Genomic DNA, 20,724 nt, shown 5'->3' on the forward strand with positions numbered 1-20,724 from the left:
CGTATCCTCTCTTCGTTGTATAATCCTATTTGAAATGGAGTAATTTCATTGAGCATTCAACGTCGCGCCACCTGTTATTTTCATTTCGATTTTTCCCCTCGCTTTTTTGTCTCCCTTCGTACGGGTCTTTTCGTGATAAAAAAACATCGCCCATTGTTCAACGGTTGTTCCAACTTTTTACAAGTTAAATGGACCGAAACTGCGACATTGAAAGTTTTGGGAGGGGGGTAGATTAGTTGTTTCTATTGTGTTGGTGAAGCCATACGTTTCGAAGAGTCTGTTTTTCTATTTGCAAAGTTTTCCAACGAAGCCTTTACACAGTGCATTTATTTCTCTATTCCTGTGCAATAATCCTATTACCAAAACTTTCCACTCAAACATTTCGATCGACCATCAGAGTGGGAACGAGAATTTTCGGGAGTAGAAATTACCATTTGAAGAAATGTCGTCTGCTTTGACAGATTTCAAGGAAACTCACGTTCTGAATCCGAATGAGGAAATCGATCACCTCCGAAACGTTCACTCGCACTGATCATTCGCCCAACTTTCGACGAATGGCCTAGTCGACTCATGACAAAGAGAAAGTTCACGCTGAAATTCGCATTGGAGTGCCGAAAATTCGATCCTGTTTTCGTAATCGTAATCTAATTAAAGTTTATTCCATATACACGATGTTTAACACAAACTCTGCTTGTTAAATCCTCGTACCATTCTATTCGCGTTTCATTTTAAGGGAATGAAGAAAATAATTAGATTCGTACTCACGTTTCGTCAATGGCGAAGCTCGCCTTTTCGAGGGTTCTAAAAATTAGACGTTTCTCAATTTTCTCTTTCTCAAAAATTCTGCTCTTTAATTTTCTCTCGATATCAAGAATAAATTGCGTTTGAGTCGCTCGATTCACACAGAGAACCTCGTACAGACTTGTAAAATTGTACACACGAGTTAATATTTGTGAGTTTTTACAGTGTCGAATAACCTCTATGGATTTCGATTCTAAAGGCGATTACCCAGCATTGTCATTAATTCCCATTCGAGAATTTGCTTTTCATATACGAATTTTCTTATTCTTCCATTTGCTCATACAGATCCAGTGGAACGAGAAACCGCCTTTATTCACTTCATTTTTATCACTTTTCATTACAGTGGTAGCGCGCGCCCGGAGTATTGTGAAGATTCGACACAATGTTGTAAGGTCTGCGAGACCCCTCGAGAGATGTACATATTCTGCGGAGCAAAGAACGGAAAATCCACGAGAATCAGAGAGATGAAAGGGTGAGGCGGACCGAAAACCCGAGCTACTAATATTACGAACGATCCTAGCGACAAGGTGCAACTTGGTACTCGTGGTGGAACGTTACTTTAACAAGGTGTATAAAATGAGGGAATTTTCACCAGCTTTTCGAAGCTTGCCGAGAGACCAGACAACGGTCAAAAAGAAACCGGAAATCCGAGATCCTGAGAGACTCGGAACAAACTCGTACGCGTGAAGAAAAGGATAAAATGAGGCGAGTATTACAAACGTTCATGCGGGTTTACGTTGTCAGGTTACATAAATTCTAATATACTTTTTAATTTTACTAATAAAACTGACAATTATTACCCAGAAGCTATAAATCAAGGGGCTTCTCGTCTGAATATTTTTTTCTTTCGATGTTAACGCGTCTTTTTACTGCTCGTTAAAAACTGTAATACATGCTGGAACAAAGTTCAACTGACCCATTTCTTTGTGACTGAAAAAAGGTCGTTCAAATGTGATTCACCTGGCAACTGTTCACGCGTGACGTTTTAAAACGAACGACCATTTTTTTATTAGCATTTTTTCAAATACTTTATAAAATATACTCGCAAATTTAGTTTTCGGTTCAATTATTTTCAACGATATTTTATAATGAGAGCAACCACGAATGTCTCCGACCTGTTCAATGTGTTTTTAAAATCGCTCAGTACAAATCATTAACCCTTGCGAAAGTGATTTTATGCCGTTCCACAATCCCATGCACGCGAACCATGGAAAATGAAAGATAATAGACTGGGAAAATAAAATTGTGGGTTCAATAAAAATTGATATTATTGGAAAAGCTTTATCCATCGAGCTGCCGTGTTCTCATTCAACATGCTAATGAGCGGTTTGACCTGAAGCCAGCGTGTCTGTTTCACAACTCATAACTTTCTGATAATCATATATTTCATTTGCACCGCTCAATGCGGCGTATGCTTCTTCCAATAACAGTTTTTTTTCAGTGTATTTTTCGTGCAAATTGAATGTGCTATCGGAATAACTTTTTATCTTTTTATTTTGCAACCTCGTCGGGGTATTATTTTAACGAAGAGTTTACCGTAGCTCTGATTGAAAGGTGCGGATTAAGGGTCGTAAACGAGGGATTCAATTTCCGAATAAAAAGTAATGAATTTGATGATGAAATCAAGAAATCGAGTCTTTTTCAACTGACGAGTTTTTTAAGAAGAATATGGAACTTTACTGCGGTGTAAATCTCGTTGTTTAAAATAAAGTTTGAACTTCCGGTTGAAAAGAGAAATTGGGATTCGCTATTTGTTACGTCAACAAAGTCAAGCTCGTGGACTCACCAAAAATGAAGTTATTTCAATCACTTTATCTGCTGGTCCGAACAAGCATCGTCCGAATAAAACCGTTGTAGTGACAAAGGTTTCGTTGAATCAACAGATTTCACATGATTCGTCACAGTTCGTTGATTCAACAGACCGAGAATTTTTATTTTTTCCTCAGAGTGATGACGCCTCGCCGCTCGTGCGTTTCTCGCTTCTTATTTAGCGATAAATCAAAAGCGTGCGAAAATTGACCGGGGAAGATGACGTTGCCATATATATATATCGGGAGCGTGATGGGTGGCGCGAGTGATAACGAGAAAACGTGGTCTGACGGAAGTCGGCGTATTTGTGAGCGCGATAAGAAAGTCGTTGATGGTTGGAATGCGGAAGCGGGACGCGGATAAGCGATGCGGTGGGGAATAACCGTGGACTTGATCGGTAACGCGTCGTGCGATAGTAAATGGCCTGATGGCCGTGAACGTTGGAATCCCGTGAAGCGATAAAGTAGCGTATCGCCTTAACAATTGTTTATTAATACAATCGTTCGTCTCCATTAATTGAACTATCATTTTATTTTATTCGTCATAATTCGAGGCTCGTCGAAATGAAAAAGTATCGCTACATCGTGCTCTTACTTTTGCCACTTTCCTCCCACTCTCGGCTCCTCGAGAGTCGAATGCTTCGGCTTTGATTATCTTGGATCTACACTGAGAAAATTGTTTTTTTTGTTTTCTTCATTCAACTGGCAATGTTTTCGGAGAGAATGAATCTGTAAGACTATCTAAAACGGCAATTTTCGTCATTCAATCATTTTTAACCTTGCGATGCGATCACATATTTCATTGGCACCCCGCAATGCCAAATTTCGTTGTTGCAATGACTTTTTTCTCTCAGCACATTATTTACCGCGAATTATGTGGCACAAGTTACGAGCAATGACGTCCCATTTGTATCTCCGTAAAAGCCCCCCAAGCACGGATCCCAACAAAACTGCTCCCTAATTCTATTTCCATATTCCATTCGTATAAATACTGACACTGGAGGGTGAAAAAAACACTGAAAAACATCTCCCTTTTCCGTCCCCGTATATACACGCGGACCATGACCGCGTATCCATAGACAGACACGTGTGGATGCGTCGTCCAGGTGTGCATGCAGAGATATTTAAAGTTATTGAAATTGAAGAGCGCGAGCGGAGAGTCCCATACTGCTGTGAAAACGAATGCTGCTCCAAACTATCGAACTATCCAAACTATATGGTCGACTAATATCTCTAGCATGTTCTACGACCGCATCACATATGTTTCCTGTTATCGTCTCATCCTCCAGGCTCGCATCCTTCCCTGACAACGAGCCCAAAACCAGCATCCAGAGGCTCGTACATCGGGCGCGCAGTAATTAATGGCGTTGGAAGTAATTGGACAGCACTCGCAACGCCACTTCTCCACACGATCATCCTTCGTGTCGCGTGGTGATTTGTCGGTCGTATGAAAGAGAAAGAGAGAAAGAGAGAAAGGGAGATATAACCCTGTGGATGAGCACGTGGTTGATCGTCTCCTCGTAAACTTGCAATTTGTCATCGTACAGAAGTGTCTCTTTAGCTCTCTCTCTCTCTCTCGCTCTTTTTCTCCTTCGCTTTGGCCTTCCGTCTCTGTCGCTCTCACCGAGGCACGTACGATCCGGGCAGACTAGAAGTTTTCCCAACGCCTCGCGTATCTTCCGAGTTCCACCTCATCCACCCGCCCTTTCATACTTCCTCTTTTCACTCTCGCTGGCTGCTTGCGCGAACGAAGAAAATATTTAAGAATCGAGGGCGCGTGCTTCACTCCCCGTTGGCCCCTCCCACTGGCCCCGATCCTGCCACATTCTGCTACATCCTTTCGGTATTATATATACTCTCTCGATAACGCACATCACTCTCTTTCTTCTCTTTCATTTGATCTTCCTTTCTTTTGTGCCTCGATGCTCCGCAGCCAAAGGACAAGGACTCGACCTTGATACGAATTCATGAAGGAAGAGGATCAGCCAATCGGCCCCGCGGATGCCGCAGAATCTCGGGAATCTCATCCGGAGCAGGCCCGGCGCGATAAATAAACGTCCGAGGAGTTGAATAATTATGCCGATCTCTGCTGGGAGATAGCACCGATGTTCACGAAGATTTGTAACACGGTTGTTATGTTAGAAATAAAGGCTCACTCTCTACGTGGGAGTATCGTGCCAGCTCTTCTCTTGCTGGTCGGTAGCTGCGCTCTGCAATCGAGAGCCGCCGCATTCCCCGACTGGACCGACTGCCCAGCGGTCTGCCGTTGCAAGTGGACGTCCGGTAAAAAGTCAGCACTCTGCCCCGACGCCGGCCTCGAGAATTTACCAGCTACTTTGGATCCTGACATGCAAGTACTGGACCTCTCCGGGAACCGTATACCCAGCCTGCAATCGGAGATATTCAAACGAGTCGGGCTGGTTAATCTTCAACGTGTTTTTCTTCGGAACGCTGGCATTCACAAGATCCACGGTGACAGCTTTCGCGGTATGGGTATACTAATCGAGGTTGATCTCTCGGATAATCACTTGAAGTCTCTCGAACCGGACACTTTTCACGGCAACGAGAGACTGAGGATCCTCGTACTGAGTGGCAATCCATTGGTAACGCTGAGATCCCACCAATTCCCGGTGCTGCAGCATCTCCGAACGCTCGAACTCCAGAGATGTTCTCTAAAGGAGATTCATCCGCAAGCCTTTGCCCATTTGGGAGGCCTCGAGTCCTTGAAACTCGATGGGAATCAGCTCGAATACTTGGACAGCAGAGTTATAACGTGTCTGATTCGCCTCAGCACGCTCACCCTCGAGAGTAACAACTGGATCTGCGACTGCAGACTCCGAGATTTCCGCAGCTGGCTCGTCGACAATAACGGTGTACCGAAAAAGATTTACGGTACTTCGCAAATATGCCAAGGACCGTCGCGGCTCCGAGGGCGGCATTGGGAGAGCGTCAAGCCGACGGAATTCGCGTGTGAACCAAAAGTTTTCGTCCTGGCGAACACGATGCAGGAAGAGGTGAGCGGGAATCTGAGCTTGGCGTGTTCAACGACGGGGGATCCGGAGCCAGAAGTTTCGTGGCAATTGAACGGTGCGAGCCTCAACGCTAGCAGGGTCGAGCAGACATTTTCCACCTCGATAATCAATCAGTTCGAGGACGATGAATCAGTCCCCAATAAAATCAACGAGAAGTGGTACAACTTGACGATTTACAACGCGAGCGAAAGCGACGCCGGTGAATACGCTTGCTTCGCTAAAAACGTAGCCGGTACGAGTAGTGACGTCGTCAATATCGTTGTTCCCCGAGTCTTCAGCGCGCCGACTCTCTCACAAACGGACAATTGGTACTTGTGGCTGAGCTTAGCCGGCGGTGGTGCCGCGGCCCTCTGCGCTTCCTTATCGGCCGTTATACTCGTGTTGTGCATGTGCGGTACAACGAGACGCAAGAGAACGCGGGAAAAAGTCAAGTTACAGAGCAGCGGTAGCTTCGGTGACCAGGAAAAAAAACTGCTCGATCTCTCCGTAACTACCACCACCGGCGGCAGTGCCAACGGCAATGATCGCAGCAGCGCTCGAGGCAGCTTCGCCGAAACTTGCAGCCCCGGTGATCTCGAGTTGACCGAACGCGGCTCTATCTGCGATCCTATCGCCGCGGCCACCGTCACCGTCGAACGTTTGAGGCCGGAGTGCAACGTACCGAGTGCTTTGCGCGCTATTCCTTGCACGAATGTGTTTCCACCCCCGCCGCCGGAATTCACCACTGGCGTACTCCCAGCCGGTATATTTGGCAATATCTTTATCTCCGTATCGTTGCCGCAGGATGGTGAACGCTGCTATCCGGATCTCCTAGATATTCCGGTACACTCCGGTACCATTGCCGACAAATTTAACGTCGATCCGCACCCCCCCTCCTCCTCGATGGTATCGAGCTACGCTACGCTACCGCGCAGATCGTTGAGATCCGCGGATCTTTCCTCACCCTATGACAATATGGGACCTCGAGTGACAGCTACCGGAAGCTCGACCTTCTCGTTGACCGATGACCTGCGCTTGTCTCCGCCCCCGCCACCGAGAATCATCAAACCTCCGATCGAATTCGTTTCTCTGTGAACACCCAAGTCACATCGGTCATCGCTGCTACTCAGCCGTATTTCGAGTGCGTTTTACCAAACTTATTTATAAACGCGGCGCAATCCCCGTCGCTCGCTTGAAACATTTTTACTATGCCCATTTCTCAATACCAAAACATACTCATTCGCCCAACAAATTTATCAAATTTACACCCTCGTTTCGCCGTTCAATATCATTACACATCGTGGATTGTTTAGCAGAGGTTACTACTTTTTTAAAGCGCTCGTCTCTCGACGCCTCGGTTGACGGATACTCTGCTCTTTCGCAGGCCTAAATTTTTTATCGGATTTGTCAATCAGATGTTCGATTTTAGCGTAGACTCGGAGGAGGTACGACTACGTTGGTCAATACAATATTTCAGAATACGCGCTCCACGTTCTTTTCGCCGGTAAATTATCTTTCGGATTCTCCGAGGATATTCGATGTTCGATCATCAAAAAAAAGTCGAAAAGATGAAATACTTTTTTTCTTAAAAGCTGCGCACATTCTCATCAAATACTAAATACGATGTTTAATCACCTCCATTCTTCGTAGTCGACATTATTGCGTATGAAGCATAGCCCAAAATTTCAGAAATCATGGCTCTTTGGCGAACATCATTTAAAACATTTTCGTACGGTGCCTGCTTTTAGAATAAAAGGAGATGAAAATTTCACGAGCATTTTCTCACGTTCCAGTTCGCTTATTTTCCGTAGAAAACTGTGTTCGTCGAATAATTATGAACTCGGTGAAATGTAAGATTAGAGAAGTAGTCGTACCCCTTCACACTTCGTAACAATAATACACTGTATATCTGAATTTTTTACACTGGCGAATTCAAGGAGTATCTGTCAACGGTTTGTATGAATAATCAAAAATAAGATCTCAGCAAAGGTGGGCGAACGATGGGAGAAACAGGAGAATGAATGTAGAGAAGCAGCTTCGATAACTCGTCAGATTAAGTTGAGTATCAAAGAGCAATCCGCTACTGTCAATCGTTGCGCGTATTTCAAACAGATTCTCTGCTACGCGAACAAAGATATAATTACTGCTTGTTCGTCGATAAAGAGTTACGAAGAGGAAGGGAGAAACTTTTTTTTTAACTATGAAACTCGTTCAACTGAAGCCGCGGGGCTACCTTCAAAAAATGATTTAAAACTTGATAAATATACGAAGCAAAAAAAAACCAAAAACCACTGAGAAAATCAAAAGCATTAAATACATAAGTTTCATCGCAAAATGATATATATATATATATACACAGAAATGGAGAGAAAGATAAAAATTGCCGGTCCCTTTTTTGTCTGCGTGTGAATCGCCTGGTTGTTTGACTCCAACTTTTTGCTTGAGTGTTAAATAAGAGCGTGCGTGTGAACGTAAGAGACCGAGAGCGTAAGAGTGAAAGAGAATCACTTTCCCTCCCCCCTTATACCAAAAATCCCATTTTACGAAACTTTTACCTTAGTCGCTAAAAGAGCATGATCGTCGGGAGCCAATGTAAATATTTTCACGTGAAAATTCTTCGTACTTTAACGATTAAACTTTGCCCTCGAGGCGAGAAAAACCGAGAGAGAGAGAAAAACTCTTGCGCGCAGGAGAACGGGAACAACTTAATTTTCCGCTTCCGTTCTCGCTCATGCGAAGGAGTTAAAAGATAAAATAACTGAAAAGAAGGATGGAGGAGCAGGAGGATGAGAAGATGAAGAAGAAGAGAAACCCTTGTATCACTAGTTTGTTAAAATCCTTACCTGTGTAAATATTTGTTATATTATATATGAAAAAGAAATAACAAAAAAAATGATATCGAACATCCAATAACGCGTAGTGAGGCTACATCACACACGCGAGTACGTAGATACGAGAGAAATAACGAACAAAACAAAACAAAAATCATAAATCGGTATTTATTATGAACGCTTTGTCAATTAATAAAACCATTGAATTTTATATCACCTCGTTTATCAGTATACCACTTTTCCCATTTATACTATTTTCCTTTCCCGCCTGATTCTTTCGCCATCCATACATTTTCGGGTTCGCAGTTATCACTGTTAATAGGGACATCACTTTTTAGAGGGTATCAATGCCGTCTGTCCTCAAAGATAGACTCGTTTTTCGAGCTTGCGCGTATACTCGAATCTCCAAAATCCGTGCTCCACTCGTTTTAATTACGACGCTCCATACGAGGCGAGTAGTCGCGGTGATTATACGTGACAAGTGTTCCATTGGACGGGAGAAAAGGGGGGGGGGGGCAACAACCACCCCTTTTATGATGACAGGGGTGAAATAAACGAGGCTCGGTCGATATATAAAGTTTTCGATTCTATCGGCACAAACAACAGGTCGATGAATACACAAGGTTCACACGTTTTTTTTCGTTTACCGAGATAACCAATTTTCGAAAGCCAATTCTCACAAATTTCTTCTGTATCCAATGATGTCAAACGCTAACGGTCAAACGCTATCTTCGTACATGCATACAAATACATAAACTTATATATTTATATGCATACAGTTGACGACGTCACCGTGTTCGTAACATCATTTTTATGCTTACATTTACGATATTATGTTACCCGTAGTGGCAGCTTCGTTTTCCACCTCCCGTACAAGTCGAGGTATAAAATTGTGTACCGGTTGCTGGTTCAAATTCGTCATTTCTGGAAACAAAAATTCGAACGTCACGCGACAAACTTGCTCAATTTTTTTTCGGTTCGTCCGAATGGGATAATTTTGTGTTCCTTTTTTTTTTTTGTACATTCTCGGGATCCGTAATAAAAATGTCTAATTGTGACAGGTTCATTTTATCCGCAAATATCGAGTATCAAATTTATCGAAAGTTGAGCTAAATGTATCGTGAGGTTGAGATAACTCCTCAACGAAAATTTCTGAGGTCAGAAATTTCTCTCTTCAATTGAAAATATCTGGGGAATTCGGTTTTTGAAAATTGACATTCTCGACGCAACGTAACAAGCATATTGAAAAATGTGCATTTTGACATCGAAGCTTCTAACAGTGAAAAGGATTGATCGAATCAGCAATTTTCCTTCGAAGGAGAAGCGCGGAAAAAATGGTGAGCATTCGTGGATACCTCGCGTGGCAAAAAGTAATGCCCAAGGTCCGTCAGTCTGTTGATTACATCGGTGCGAATGACGGTGTTCTTTTTTTAAGTCACTGTTCGGATGATTTCCGAGCCACAAGTCATTTTTCAGTTCCTCGTAGCATTTTCCAGATTCTTCCCATTCGCTGGGATAATGTTCTACAAGTGGAGTGAAGTCTGGTGGTAAGTATTTCATGAGCTGGTACGGGGCTTTGATTTATTTCTCGTTAATTTCACAACGAATTTGCCTGCCGGGAGAAAAGCGATTAAATCCCTTTGCTGTGCCGTACTTACTGTTGTAATCAAAATCATCCAAATTCTCAAGATCGAAATCCCTATCGGGATGAGGTTTTGAATCGAATTCTCGAGCGCCGCTGGGAGCGAAACTGGAAACCGAAGCGGTGGATCTCGATCGACCGACTCGTGGAAAGTTCACCAAACCGGAATTACCCTCCGATCGTGCAAAGCTGGCCATCGCGAGGTGTCTTCCGGTCCTTGGGAAAGGCACCAATCCGGACGATCGTCTCACGTTCATTTTAAATTCCTGCGCGTCTGCGGTCATACAAAATCGAATCCGCCAATATAACCGGATCTCAAGAACAATTTTCATGCTCGTTTTCCAAAATATATTTCCGTATATAAGAAGCTGCACGCGTCTAAACATAATTCAGAGCTCTGATGCCAAAAGTCAATGAAAACATTGTCGAGCTGATTTTCACTTTTCCTTTCTCATCATTCGCCTCACGTTTGAATCTAAAAAAATTCAACTACAAACATGCTCACAAAGTTTGTCGACGGAACTCATTTTTAACTACCAACTTGTTCGAAATTCAATTTTTATTCTCCTTGAAGAATGTTCGATGACAAACGAATCATTTATTTCTATCAACTGAAACGAATTAAGAGCACCGAGTGTTTATTTGAGCCCATTGCAGTATTCTTCTAAATAAAAATACTTGGATTCTCCCAACCACGGTGAGCGTCACTATCGGTCTAAAACGGTCGTGGATTATGACGAAAAACAATGAAATGTGCGTGTTATTTACTAACGATTGAGTGAAGTTGAAACTACAAGAAAAACTAGCATGGTGCATAAAGATTCTTTCATGTCGACGACGATATTCACAATCTCGAGTAACACGGGGCAGAAAAACTTGACTCGTTTCGTATCTGTTTTAGAATGTTTCAAAGTGTATGTTACAATGCTGGAGAACGCGACGATACTGGATAGCGGTAGCTTTTCAGCGAGGGATTTTATACCTCCGAGGGCTGTTGGAAGTTGGCGCATCGTCGTACCCCACCCCTCTGTTGAGTTATCATTCCCTCTTTCTCTCACTCACAACTTTCATTCCCCATTTGTTTACCACCTACCGTGAAATCGTGTATTTTATGGCGTACCCCTTCGATTAATCGAGCCTAAGAACATCTTTGGCAGATTAAACACGATATATGCCCTGGGTGAGTGGAATTCATGTGAATATTCATGTATTCCCAGAAAGCAGTAGAAAAACATTTGGATTTAAAGTTGGAATATTTGCGGAAGAGCGGAAAATCTCAGGCGAAAAATTGCGATGCCCCAGAATCGATATTCAGGGGCAGCAATAAACAGAGTAACGGGCAACTAATTGCTACGAAAAACGCCCTTCGTATCGGGGCAAAATGGAAGCCCATAGGAATGTAAGTCATTCGATTGAGATTCCAGCGACGGCATCCCTCAAGTAGTTCGAGTCAACGGCCTCAGCTACTTGCAATGAGGCACGTGCGATTCGCGATGATTCCGTGGACATAGCAATAATCACTCACCACCCAGTTTGTTTAACGAACGAGTGTTCAATTACACGCCGCAGGTCGTGATAGGCATCGATGCTTCTGGATTAGAAGGCGGTTTACAAAATCGTGACCGATCCTCCCGACGATCCGTAAGCCTCGCGAGATTCTCTCAAAACGAGCTCGCGTTTTATCTCGATTTTAAATTCCCAGTTTTTTTCCACTGCCGCAATGAACGTCGCGACATCGACGATTACAAAATTTCCGAAATAGGAGCAGATCAACGAGCTAAAAATGTTCAAACGGTCTCATTCCGCTGCCTGAGTGAGGCCTCGCGCTTCGTGGACGGAAAAACATTTTTTCTTGCGCGCTGTTTATATCACGGGCCAGAAAAATTAGCTCATCGGAACTCTGAGCGATGGAAGAACATTCGAACAATATTCCAAGGAAGCTGCGTTTACGATTTTCTTTACGATTTTCCACCGACGAATTCTTGTCGAAACGGACCCGAAGCAGGCAACATAATTTGCAAAAAATTCGAAACTCGCAGCGCAGTTGCACGCTATTGATAAATCTATTGACTCCGAAGACTTATAAACGCAAATTTGAAAATAAATAAAGTGATAAAAAAGCTGTAACGCGAGGATAGCAATCTTGGGAAACAATGTAATTAAAAGCTCGAGACCGAAAGCACATTAAAGAGAATTTATGAGGCTGCTCGATGCGAGGAATAATTTATAAGGAGTAAAGACAGGGAGAAAGAAGCTCGTCTCACAATGGAAAATGTCGTTTGCATGCATGCTTAGCATTTCACTAAACGATTCATTTCATTTGAATATAAAAGACACCGAGATGCACAGCGGGTTTGCCTTATCTATCGGCTTTCGAGCTCGTTGTCCCAGTGTCGTGTCGCCTACGTGCAAACTTATTCTAGAGCCTCGATGTCACTGCTCGTACGTGGATTGTGACATCGATACGGTATTTACATTATCAATTTAGCCAGGGAGGCTGATACTTTGCAGGAAAGAATAATGAAATTAGGCGTGAGGAAAATTGGCGAACGATACTTTTTCACGGGCCCGTTAATTGCTCGAAACTGTTCCATCGCCGTTTCACAGAAATACATAGACCGAGGAGGGCGCGAAGCCTCGCCATTTGTCATGCGGCTAATTCACGGATGCGGATTCATGAGTGAAAATCATTTTCCATGAATTATGATCCCCGAATAATTAGCGCGCTCGTCTCCCCCTCCGCATTGTTCGCACCCCAATGTGAGGTTTATCTTAATCCGAATCCGTAGCGCACTCGATGTATGTACGGCTCCAAGTAATGCCATTACCCAAATCACGGTTATTCAGCTATTAACGAGTTAACAGAATCCTCTCATTTTAAATTAATCCGTGAAAGAGAAAAGCCAACGAACGCGAAAATCCGCTCGAGCATGCCTTTGATCGATGTACTTGTGGCAGCTGGCACAAGCCGAATTTCCAGTGTCAGTCATTCCAGAGCATCAAATCGCGACGAGAAAAATGGGGAAAAAGGGCCAACATGAATCAGAAAATTTCGCATTCTTCCGAGTTACTAATTCCCTGAATAATTTTCCTTGGCCTCGCAACTATTCGTATGTACTTCGGTGTAGAGCATTCTCGAACTGCGGATGCGAGGAGGATCCCACATCGATTTCAATCGCGCTCGACAAATGTTTGGAATTCATTGGGAATGCTCAAATAAGCCGTCACATTTTCGCGGCATGTTTTATCTATGGCTAGCCACATTTACCGACGATTTATCGGTTGGCTGAATCGACCAGCGGATAGCAATAACCACAGTGTGCAAAAGCACGGTGAAGTGAGATCGGAAAATCGGGCGAAGTGACAATGTTGTGTGTGACACGAATTTCCAATCTGCCAAAGGCTTAAATGTTCTTAAGTAAATGACCATGCATTACCCTATATTAACCTCGACCAATATTCATCACTACGACCCCCACGGCGAAAAGTACCAGTTTAATCGTTTCCTCATTCGATTGGCAGAGAACACACGAATTGTTTGAGTTGGGCTCGACATAAGATTTCGAGCATTTCGTACTGATTTATGAAATTTGCTGGCGATCAGCCATCCATGAATCGGTCGGCGTCAAACCACTCTCGGTGTAAAGAAACTTTATTAGGAAGAATGTACTTTTTCATGTGTGAAAAGTAATTATATTGGGAATATGATGAAATGAAAACTGGTTGTAATGCTCGATTATCGGATAAAGTTCCAGCATTTGTAATCCGATTACAATGGACTGAATGTGTTCATTCCGTCGTAACACGTGTTTACCTGCGATAAACCCTGATAGTATTTAGCAAAATAATCCCGCATTTAATAACGTTGTATTTAGCGAAATCATTATTTATTCGTGTATTTTCTTGCTCGATAGAATCTCAAGTTTAATTATTGCATTTGTGGTTGACAGAAATAATTAGGTCAATATGCGCGCGATGAAACCGTTTAGCTAGACAGATTTTATCAGCGTTGTGCTCGAGTAATAACAGAAAGTTCAAAAGCACACTTGCGTATGGAAGAAAATTATATGCTCGAAAGCCGGAGTATAAAATTGCTTGACAGAGAAAATTGCTTGACAGAGAGGAATCTCAAAGGAAAATACTTCGAAACAGTGACTGAAGATGAAGAAATAATGGAATTAGTGGGAGAAGATCGAACGTGGAAAAAAGTTAGTAATGATAATGCAGCGAGGATAAAAAATGCGATGAAAACGAGTAACACGTGTAAAGAGGATTAGGAAGCGTAACGAGCGAATTGAGCAAAGATGGAGGAGTCAAGATACCCCTGGAGTCTGAGAAGAGAAACGAGACAACGGGGATGGGGAGTACTGGGAGAAGGAAGACATAGGAGTAGAATTAGAAGAATAATGGGCAAGGGTATAGAGGAGTCTGGGGCTAGTTGGCTAACTTTTTAAACTTGTCGGAATGCTTTGTAAAAGCTTTTCTTCGAGCTTCCTCGAGAGAAACTACAGACTGTTTCAAGAAGAAAATTCCCTTTTCTGATTAGACGCATTGTTACACTTTCTCAAATAATTATTCAAGATTTCTTATGTAAATAACAAGTTGGTATGGAAACGACTTTTCAAGAAACAATTTTTCTGTCAATTGGCCCTAATATGGCAGGTTAAGGTGACTCGAGTCATGAGACACGTTGTCTGTAGCACGATTTTTACCTGCCAATTACTATAATTCCTAACATAATTGAAGCAATTCGCACTTCACTTTTTAATCACTAAAATGAAAAAAAAAGAACAGATGATTGTCAAGCATTGTTCAATGGCTTATAAAATCAACAAAATCGTATAAAAATATATTACTATAATTGACAATATAATTGAAGCAATTCACTTTACTTTTTAATCACTAAAATAAAATGGAAAAAACGGATGATCATCAAACATCGTTCAATGGTTTAAAAAATTAACAAAAACCTGTAAAAATATAATATAATCGTGTAGGAAAATTCTTCACGATTTCTCTTCACCAGTTTTCTCTTCATTTTTTCTTAACAAAGCAATAGTTCAATCGAGTTCCTTCATACAGTGAACAATCGTAGGCAGTATGAGACAGAAAGAGCAACGAAAAAGCTGACTTTAAGATTTTCGAAAATCATCTGCCGAACCGAAATCGGTTCGACCAAGGTATTGGGGCCCACACTGAGAAACTTTACGATAAAAATAGCAGTGAAATCGCGTCGGTTCATAACCCTTGGTTCGGACGTTTCAACGAGTTAGTCAACTTACCTCGATAGCTTCCGGTCTCCCTGGGGAGGAAAAAGTTGAGAGGATGCAAAGAAAATCGACGCGGACTGACAGAAAGGGAGGAAGAAAAGTTGACGCGGGTTTGGTAATGCAGGAAATCGAAGCCGATGTGACAAACGAGTTTGCAGGTGATTTGCGAACGTCGCTCATGAGAAGATGCAGCAGAAGGAAAAGTTGGAGATAAAACCAGTGAAATGCGAACTTGTTCGAGAATTGTACGAGGCTCTGCAAAAACAGGAATGGGGAACAAGGAAATGTGTCTATGGAAAAAAAACAGAGGATCCCATCAAGAGATAACTGATAGCTTGCGTGTTGGGAAAAAGAAAAGTTGAGACAAGTGCATTTATCGCCGCTCCCGAACAGTAGTTTCGATTGATCAAACTTTGAGTGTGGACTTCACATAAAGTCGTAAAATAAATAAAACACCAATCGTTATAAACCTTAGAACTCATTATCGAAATACCGTTCGATCAATTTCCGCAGTACAGTTTCTCTGCTCGATTATGTGAAAACCTGAATAAGAGGACGTGGAAATGAAGAACAACCAAATTTTTAGAGACGCAGCAACTTAGTCTTAATGCCACATTTCTGCAGCTCATTGCAGTTACATGATTGCAGCGTATTGTTTACTGTTTTATTCACATATATTCACATATTGTTTACTGTTTTATTGTATCATATTTATGGATCACCCTGAATTTAATGGTTTGACGTGAAGGATAATGAGTTGAAGTAAATTCTATGGCAATACAATTTATATCGATATTGACGGTTTTACAGCACGCAATAGACTTCGTGAACCGTTCATGATGAGTCGGTTTTGTGCTTTAGAGGAGAATAAGATTATGCAAGGAGAGCGAAGCTTTGAATTTGAATGGAATGGAATTTAGACATTCATTCAAGAGTATCGTTAGGTTTGGCTCAAAAGCAAGAACAGCTGCGTTCGCGAGAGAATAATAGGCGCAACCACAGCGAAATTAATGACCGTGAAAATTTATATCTAACATTCGAAAAATTATTAACAAATGATTTTTTCAAAATTTATCGATCTTTTTAGTTTTTTAACACTTTTTACTGCACACTAACTTTCGAATAAAGTCGAAACGGGCATACGGCAGCAGTTTCCACGAGCATAAGCGAACCGTGCACGGAAGCAAATCAAACTTGTGGCGAAAGAGTAGTGAAAGAAAATTCTTCTCAAAATTTTAATGGCTCCTCACACTATCGGAGATTTTAAATTTTTCAAAAAACTCAGAAATAATTCGAGTCTTTGCGCGAGACATGACATTGTTCAAACTCTACTGTGAAAACCAGACCCGCATGAGGAACTGTGTAATCTTATATGGTGAATGAGCTGATGCGCACAGAACCAAAGTATCCCGAAACTTTTTCCAAGAATGAAGACTTTAAAGAGACTGGATCTCGATGGAAAACGCTCCTGAAACCTTTTCCAAAGAATTTTTCAAACAGTTGACTACTCTCATTTGGCCATGCATGCCCTTAGGAAGAGACTCACAACTTTACGAAAAACTTTATCGTACTCCGTGGAAAAAAAAAACTTTTAATATCTTAATGTCTTCGTGTTTTCTCCGTCGAATCTCAATCGATTCGATCGACAAATAATTAGTTCAAAGTTCAGATATTTTATTGATTGAAATGTGAAAGCTATTCCATTTTAATTGAAAAGCATAAACGTCATAAATTTGGAAAAGCAGAAATTTTATTTGAAGTAATGAGTTATATATTCGTAGTTTCTGTGAAACAGTTTTATTCGAAAAGTATTCCTCAATAGAGCCACGATTCTGGCTACAAACTCCACCCTGGCAAGAATAGACAACATTTTAAGTAGGTGCTTGATTTTTCCTTTCTTCTTGAGAAAGGAAAAATTCTCCTTCTAATGTTTTGACTTTCCGAAAAATCCCTTAATTAAGATTCGATTAATGTGTCGAAAATTCCTGCACCAAGTTCAAGCCAAATTCGTCGTTTAGTTTGCGAGCTAAAATGCCTATCGTTTACAAAAATAACGTTTTGAGGTAAACATTTTTAACGATCAATTTAACATCTTTCAAGCTTAGAAGAAATTTCATTTAGGAATTGCCAAATATTTATGCAAACGAGGGAAAGTGGTCTGAAAAGTCTCGTCTTTACACTTTTCTAGTCTTTTGAGGTGTATACCTGTCATCCTAATATGAGATTTAATTTATAAGCCGACAGAACTTAAGTTGAAATATTCATGCAGAAGTATCCGAGTGGTCGGTAATGCCTTAGAAAAGCAGTTACGAAACTTTGCGCAGCAAAAGGCAGCTTTCATCTGCCTGACTGAAGACTAAAAAAAAGAAAAATGAGAAAAGCCGACTTAAAGTTTTGTAAGGATCATCGGGACTCTTGGAACAAATCATATTCGATTTCTCGTCTCATAGAGTTTGAAGAATTAACTTTAAAAACATTTAGTGTCACGAAGTATGAAATTTTCATGTCCTGAGCGTAGTAAAGATTGTAAATTTTCACTTTAAAATTGATTACTTGGAAAATGAGACCTGAATTTAGAACATTGCCGTTGGTACAATAGTCGTTGGATCTATTCTTGAACTATTCATTTACGTAGACCCAAAATAAACAGACAAATTTGTTCGTTTCGTTATTACGAGACACACGAATCAATTGCGGTACAGAACGACTTTAAATCATTTGATAATTCTATTCAAACTTTGAGAAAAAATACTTTTGGAACAGCGTATCAGAACTTTTGTAACTGTAAATTGGTCACAAAATAATCCGGAATATTGTTTTTTTTGTTCATAAGCATTTACATAGTGCGCTTGATCCACAAAAAACGTTTGGAGTCGAAAACTTAAAATCAAAGTTCGAACTTAACATCAACATCACTCGTTTTTTCATTAAAAAATAATTATTTTAATGATTTTCAATGATTTATTTGTCAATGAAGGAAACGAATATTTTTATGATTTTTATCATCTTATAGGTTCAAATACTAAATTAAATTACTATTGTACGAGTTCTCACTGGCCTCATTCGGGAAACCTTCTTCTGGAAAATTTCATTAATTGAAATCCCTGCAACATGTTTCAACGTCAAATGTTTCACGTTCCGAGAACAAAATGTGTCGAAGTACTTCAAGTTTGACTTTGTCATTTCGCAACCTTTTTATCAAGAGATTTTACTGACAATCGATGAAAATAAGACTTTAACAATCACGAAGAAAATTCTGCTACTGATTTTCGAGGGACGAGAAAAAAATTGATGAGAAAGACTCCCGCAGATATTTCCATTAAAAAAACACAACTCTGGATATCGTGTCGAAAAAACTGTAAACTTTATTCATTCAATCATTCGGCACGAGAATAGCTCGAATAGGACTATAAAATTCGATGAAAAAAACGAATACTTAAGTTCTACCAAAAAATAACAAAACAATGAAAAGACTTGGTAATCATTCAGTCTTTTTCGTCGCTTCTTTCGAGATCAAAACTTTGACCGCGTATTTATAGAGCTCGGAGTTTTTAGCTTTAAGTGTCTCAATTTCGTTTCTAGCCTCGGCAAGGGCGTGACAAGCATCGCTTCCGGTAGCTTGAGCATCGTAATTACGGTCCAAATAAGCATCGAGATTCAAAAGTTCGGAGTCATCTCGGGAGCTGATAATCTCAAGCAGACTGTCTGCGCCACTCTCATCGAAGATCCTGTGCAGTGGATGTATCTGAATTTTCGGGCGAAGCGTAGACGCGCGAAAATTTTCGTATGCCGGTACAAAAGCCGCAGTTGTAATAGACCCTTTGTGGTTCAATGTTCGGATCACTTGTCGACTGGGAATGTCCCAAAAATTGACAGAACAATCAGCTGATCCGGATAAAAGGGTTCGACAGTCGCTGGATACGGAGAGCGCAGTAATGCCTCCAGTGTGTCCACGATAGGCAGGATTATCCGATTTCTCTGAAGTCGAACTAGCAGGCACATGGTATTCGATGCCACGGGGTGGATCACGCAGGTTGAAGCGCATGATCAAACCATTGGAAGATCCAACATAAAGGTCGTTTTCGCACAAATCTGTGCACACAGAAGTCAGCGGAACATCGAAGATCAGAGTGAGCAACAGCGTGCCTGCATTGGTGTCGTAAATTCGAGCTGTACGATCCAATGATACAGAGATTAATCTGGCATTTGCAGTAAAATGTCCATAATGCAAGTCCTTAACAGGTAGAGAATGGTCAGAAAAACTGTGGATCGGTGCTGATTGTTCGTGCTGATTGGCAATTCTTGTCAACGACCAAACAAACACGAGACCGTCTTCTCCGCCACTTGCAAAATTTGCACCGTCTTTACCAAACTTCAGACAAGTCACTGTCTGATAATGTCTAGCTGTCTTGCCCAGCAATCTCCCACTCGTTAACTGCCAGATGAAAATTTTTTCTCCGCTAGCTACGGCGATGTAAGAACCATCCGGAGTACACGCAAGTGCGCTTACTTTTCCTGTAGTCGTCAGACGTAGATTAGGCACCGGAGATTGACTATTCAGGGGCCACACGTGTAAGCGAGGCTTTGTGACATCCGCAGCTATGACAAACGTGTCTCCAACTATTTGAAGAGTGTGGTGTCCTAAAGCTGCCGCATTTCTGTACGTCGACAGTAAAGATCCTGTGAAAGGGTCCCATACAGCTGCGCTCCATGATTCACCAGAACTATCGCTTGTCACTACAACCTCTCTAGAGTTTTTCATCTTTTTATAAATTTCATTCGAGTCTCCTTAGACACTTGATCCTTTCTTTGATTTGAAACTGTTTGGCAGTATTCACAACCTCTTGACGACTGCAAATGGAATACAAAAGTAGTCACTCTAGATTGTAAGCGTATTAATTCGTTTTGTTTCGGAACTTTGACAAAACGGAACGGAGACTTCGAACAGAACTCTTTGATTTTTCATATCGTCGATGTTGTTATTCAACGTCCATTGATTCATCCCGCAATAAATCAAAAATTCTATTTAATTTATTTCTACGAAACAAAGTATTGACATACAGTAGTTCACTATATGACAGCATTGTACAATAATTACCCAATTGATCCTCGTGATACTTTTTTTCCAGTGTATTTTACATGAAAAATGCCGGTAAACGGTGTCTATCGCGTCGTTTTTGAGGTTATGGTATGAAAAACAAGTTGTAAAGTACACGTGAAGCATGGCCAGGAGACCGCCCAAAGCGCCTCTTGTGTACACATTCGGTGTACACATTCATCGCGATGATTTACATAAAAGCAAAATTAACGATTGACACCCTGTACCGCGTTCATAACGTAAAAACAATAATTTGCATTCTA

General features: G+C 41.4%; 3 protein-coding genes across 3 annotated transcripts; 1 reads left to right on the forward strand and 2 right to left on the reverse strand.

The window, feature by feature from the left end:
* Window positions 1-2,899: 2,899 nt before the first annotated feature.
* Window positions 2,900-8,662, forward strand: LOC122412080 (leucine-rich repeat-containing protein 24-like). Its single transcript, XM_043421363.1, has one exon. It carries the CDS (start codon window positions 4,715-4,717, stop codon window positions 6,713-6,715), a length of 2,001 nt encoding a protein of 666 aa, XP_043277298.1. The 5' UTR covers window positions 2,900-4,714; the 3' UTR covers window positions 6,716-8,662.
* A 12-nt stretch (window positions 8,663-8,674) lies between these two features.
* Window positions 8,675-11,017, reverse strand: LOC122412086 (CAPA peptides-like). The gene is made up of 4 exons (XM_043421377.1): window positions 10,866-11,017; window positions 10,110-10,367; window positions 9,807-9,974; window positions 8,675-9,375 (listed from the first exon to the last, which is right to left on the reverse strand). The coding sequence occupies exons 1-4, from the start codon at window positions 10,921-10,923 to the stop codon at window positions 9,275-9,277; spliced, it is 585 nt and encodes a 194-aa protein (XP_043277312.1). The 5' UTR covers window positions 10,924-11,017; the 3' UTR covers window positions 8,675-9,274.
* Window positions 11,018-18,703: 7,686 nt separating this feature from the next.
* LOC122405645 (WD repeat-containing protein 18) lies at window positions 18,704-20,714 on the reverse strand. The gene is made up of 2 exons (XM_043410582.1): window positions 20,462-20,714; window positions 18,704-20,214 (listed from the first exon to the last, which is right to left on the reverse strand). Exon 2 carries the CDS (start codon window positions 20,123-20,125, stop codon window positions 18,845-18,847), a length of 1,281 nt encoding a protein of 426 aa, XP_043266517.1. The 5' UTR covers window positions 20,126-20,214; window positions 20,462-20,714; the 3' UTR covers window positions 18,704-18,844.
* Between the last annotated feature and the right edge of the window lie 10 nt (window positions 20,715-20,724).

The sequence above is a fragment of the Venturia canescens genome, chromosome 1 (genome assembly GCF_019457755.1).
Source record: "Venturia canescens isolate UGA chromosome 1, ASM1945775v1, whole genome shotgun sequence".
In the NCBI taxonomy this organism is placed as follows: Eukaryota; Metazoa; Arthropoda; class Insecta; order Hymenoptera; family Ichneumonidae; genus Venturia; species Venturia canescens.

Excerpts from the sequence above, each read along its gene's own strand:
- LOC122405645 (XM_043410582.1), bottom strand. The coding sequence starts at position 20,125 with ATGAAAAACTCTAGAGAGGTTGTAGTGACAAGCGATAGTTCTGGTGAA.
- LOC122412080 (XM_043421363.1), top strand. The coding sequence starts at position 4,715 with ATGTTCACGAAGATTTGTAACACGGTTGTTATGTTAGAAATAAAGGCT.
- LOC122412086 (XM_043421377.1), bottom strand. The coding sequence starts at position 10,923 with ATGAAAGAATCTTTATGCACCATGCTAGTTTTTCTTGTAGTTTCAACT. Across the intron at positions 9,975-10,109 it reads GGATGATTTTGATTACAACA|AACATTATCCCAGCGAATGG; the intron begins GTAAGTACGGCA and ends CTCCACTTGTAG. Across the intron at positions 9,376-9,806 it reads ATTACTTTTTGCCACGCGAG|AAATGACGAATTTGAACCAG; the intron begins GTATCCACGAAT and ends TTTTGTTTCCAG.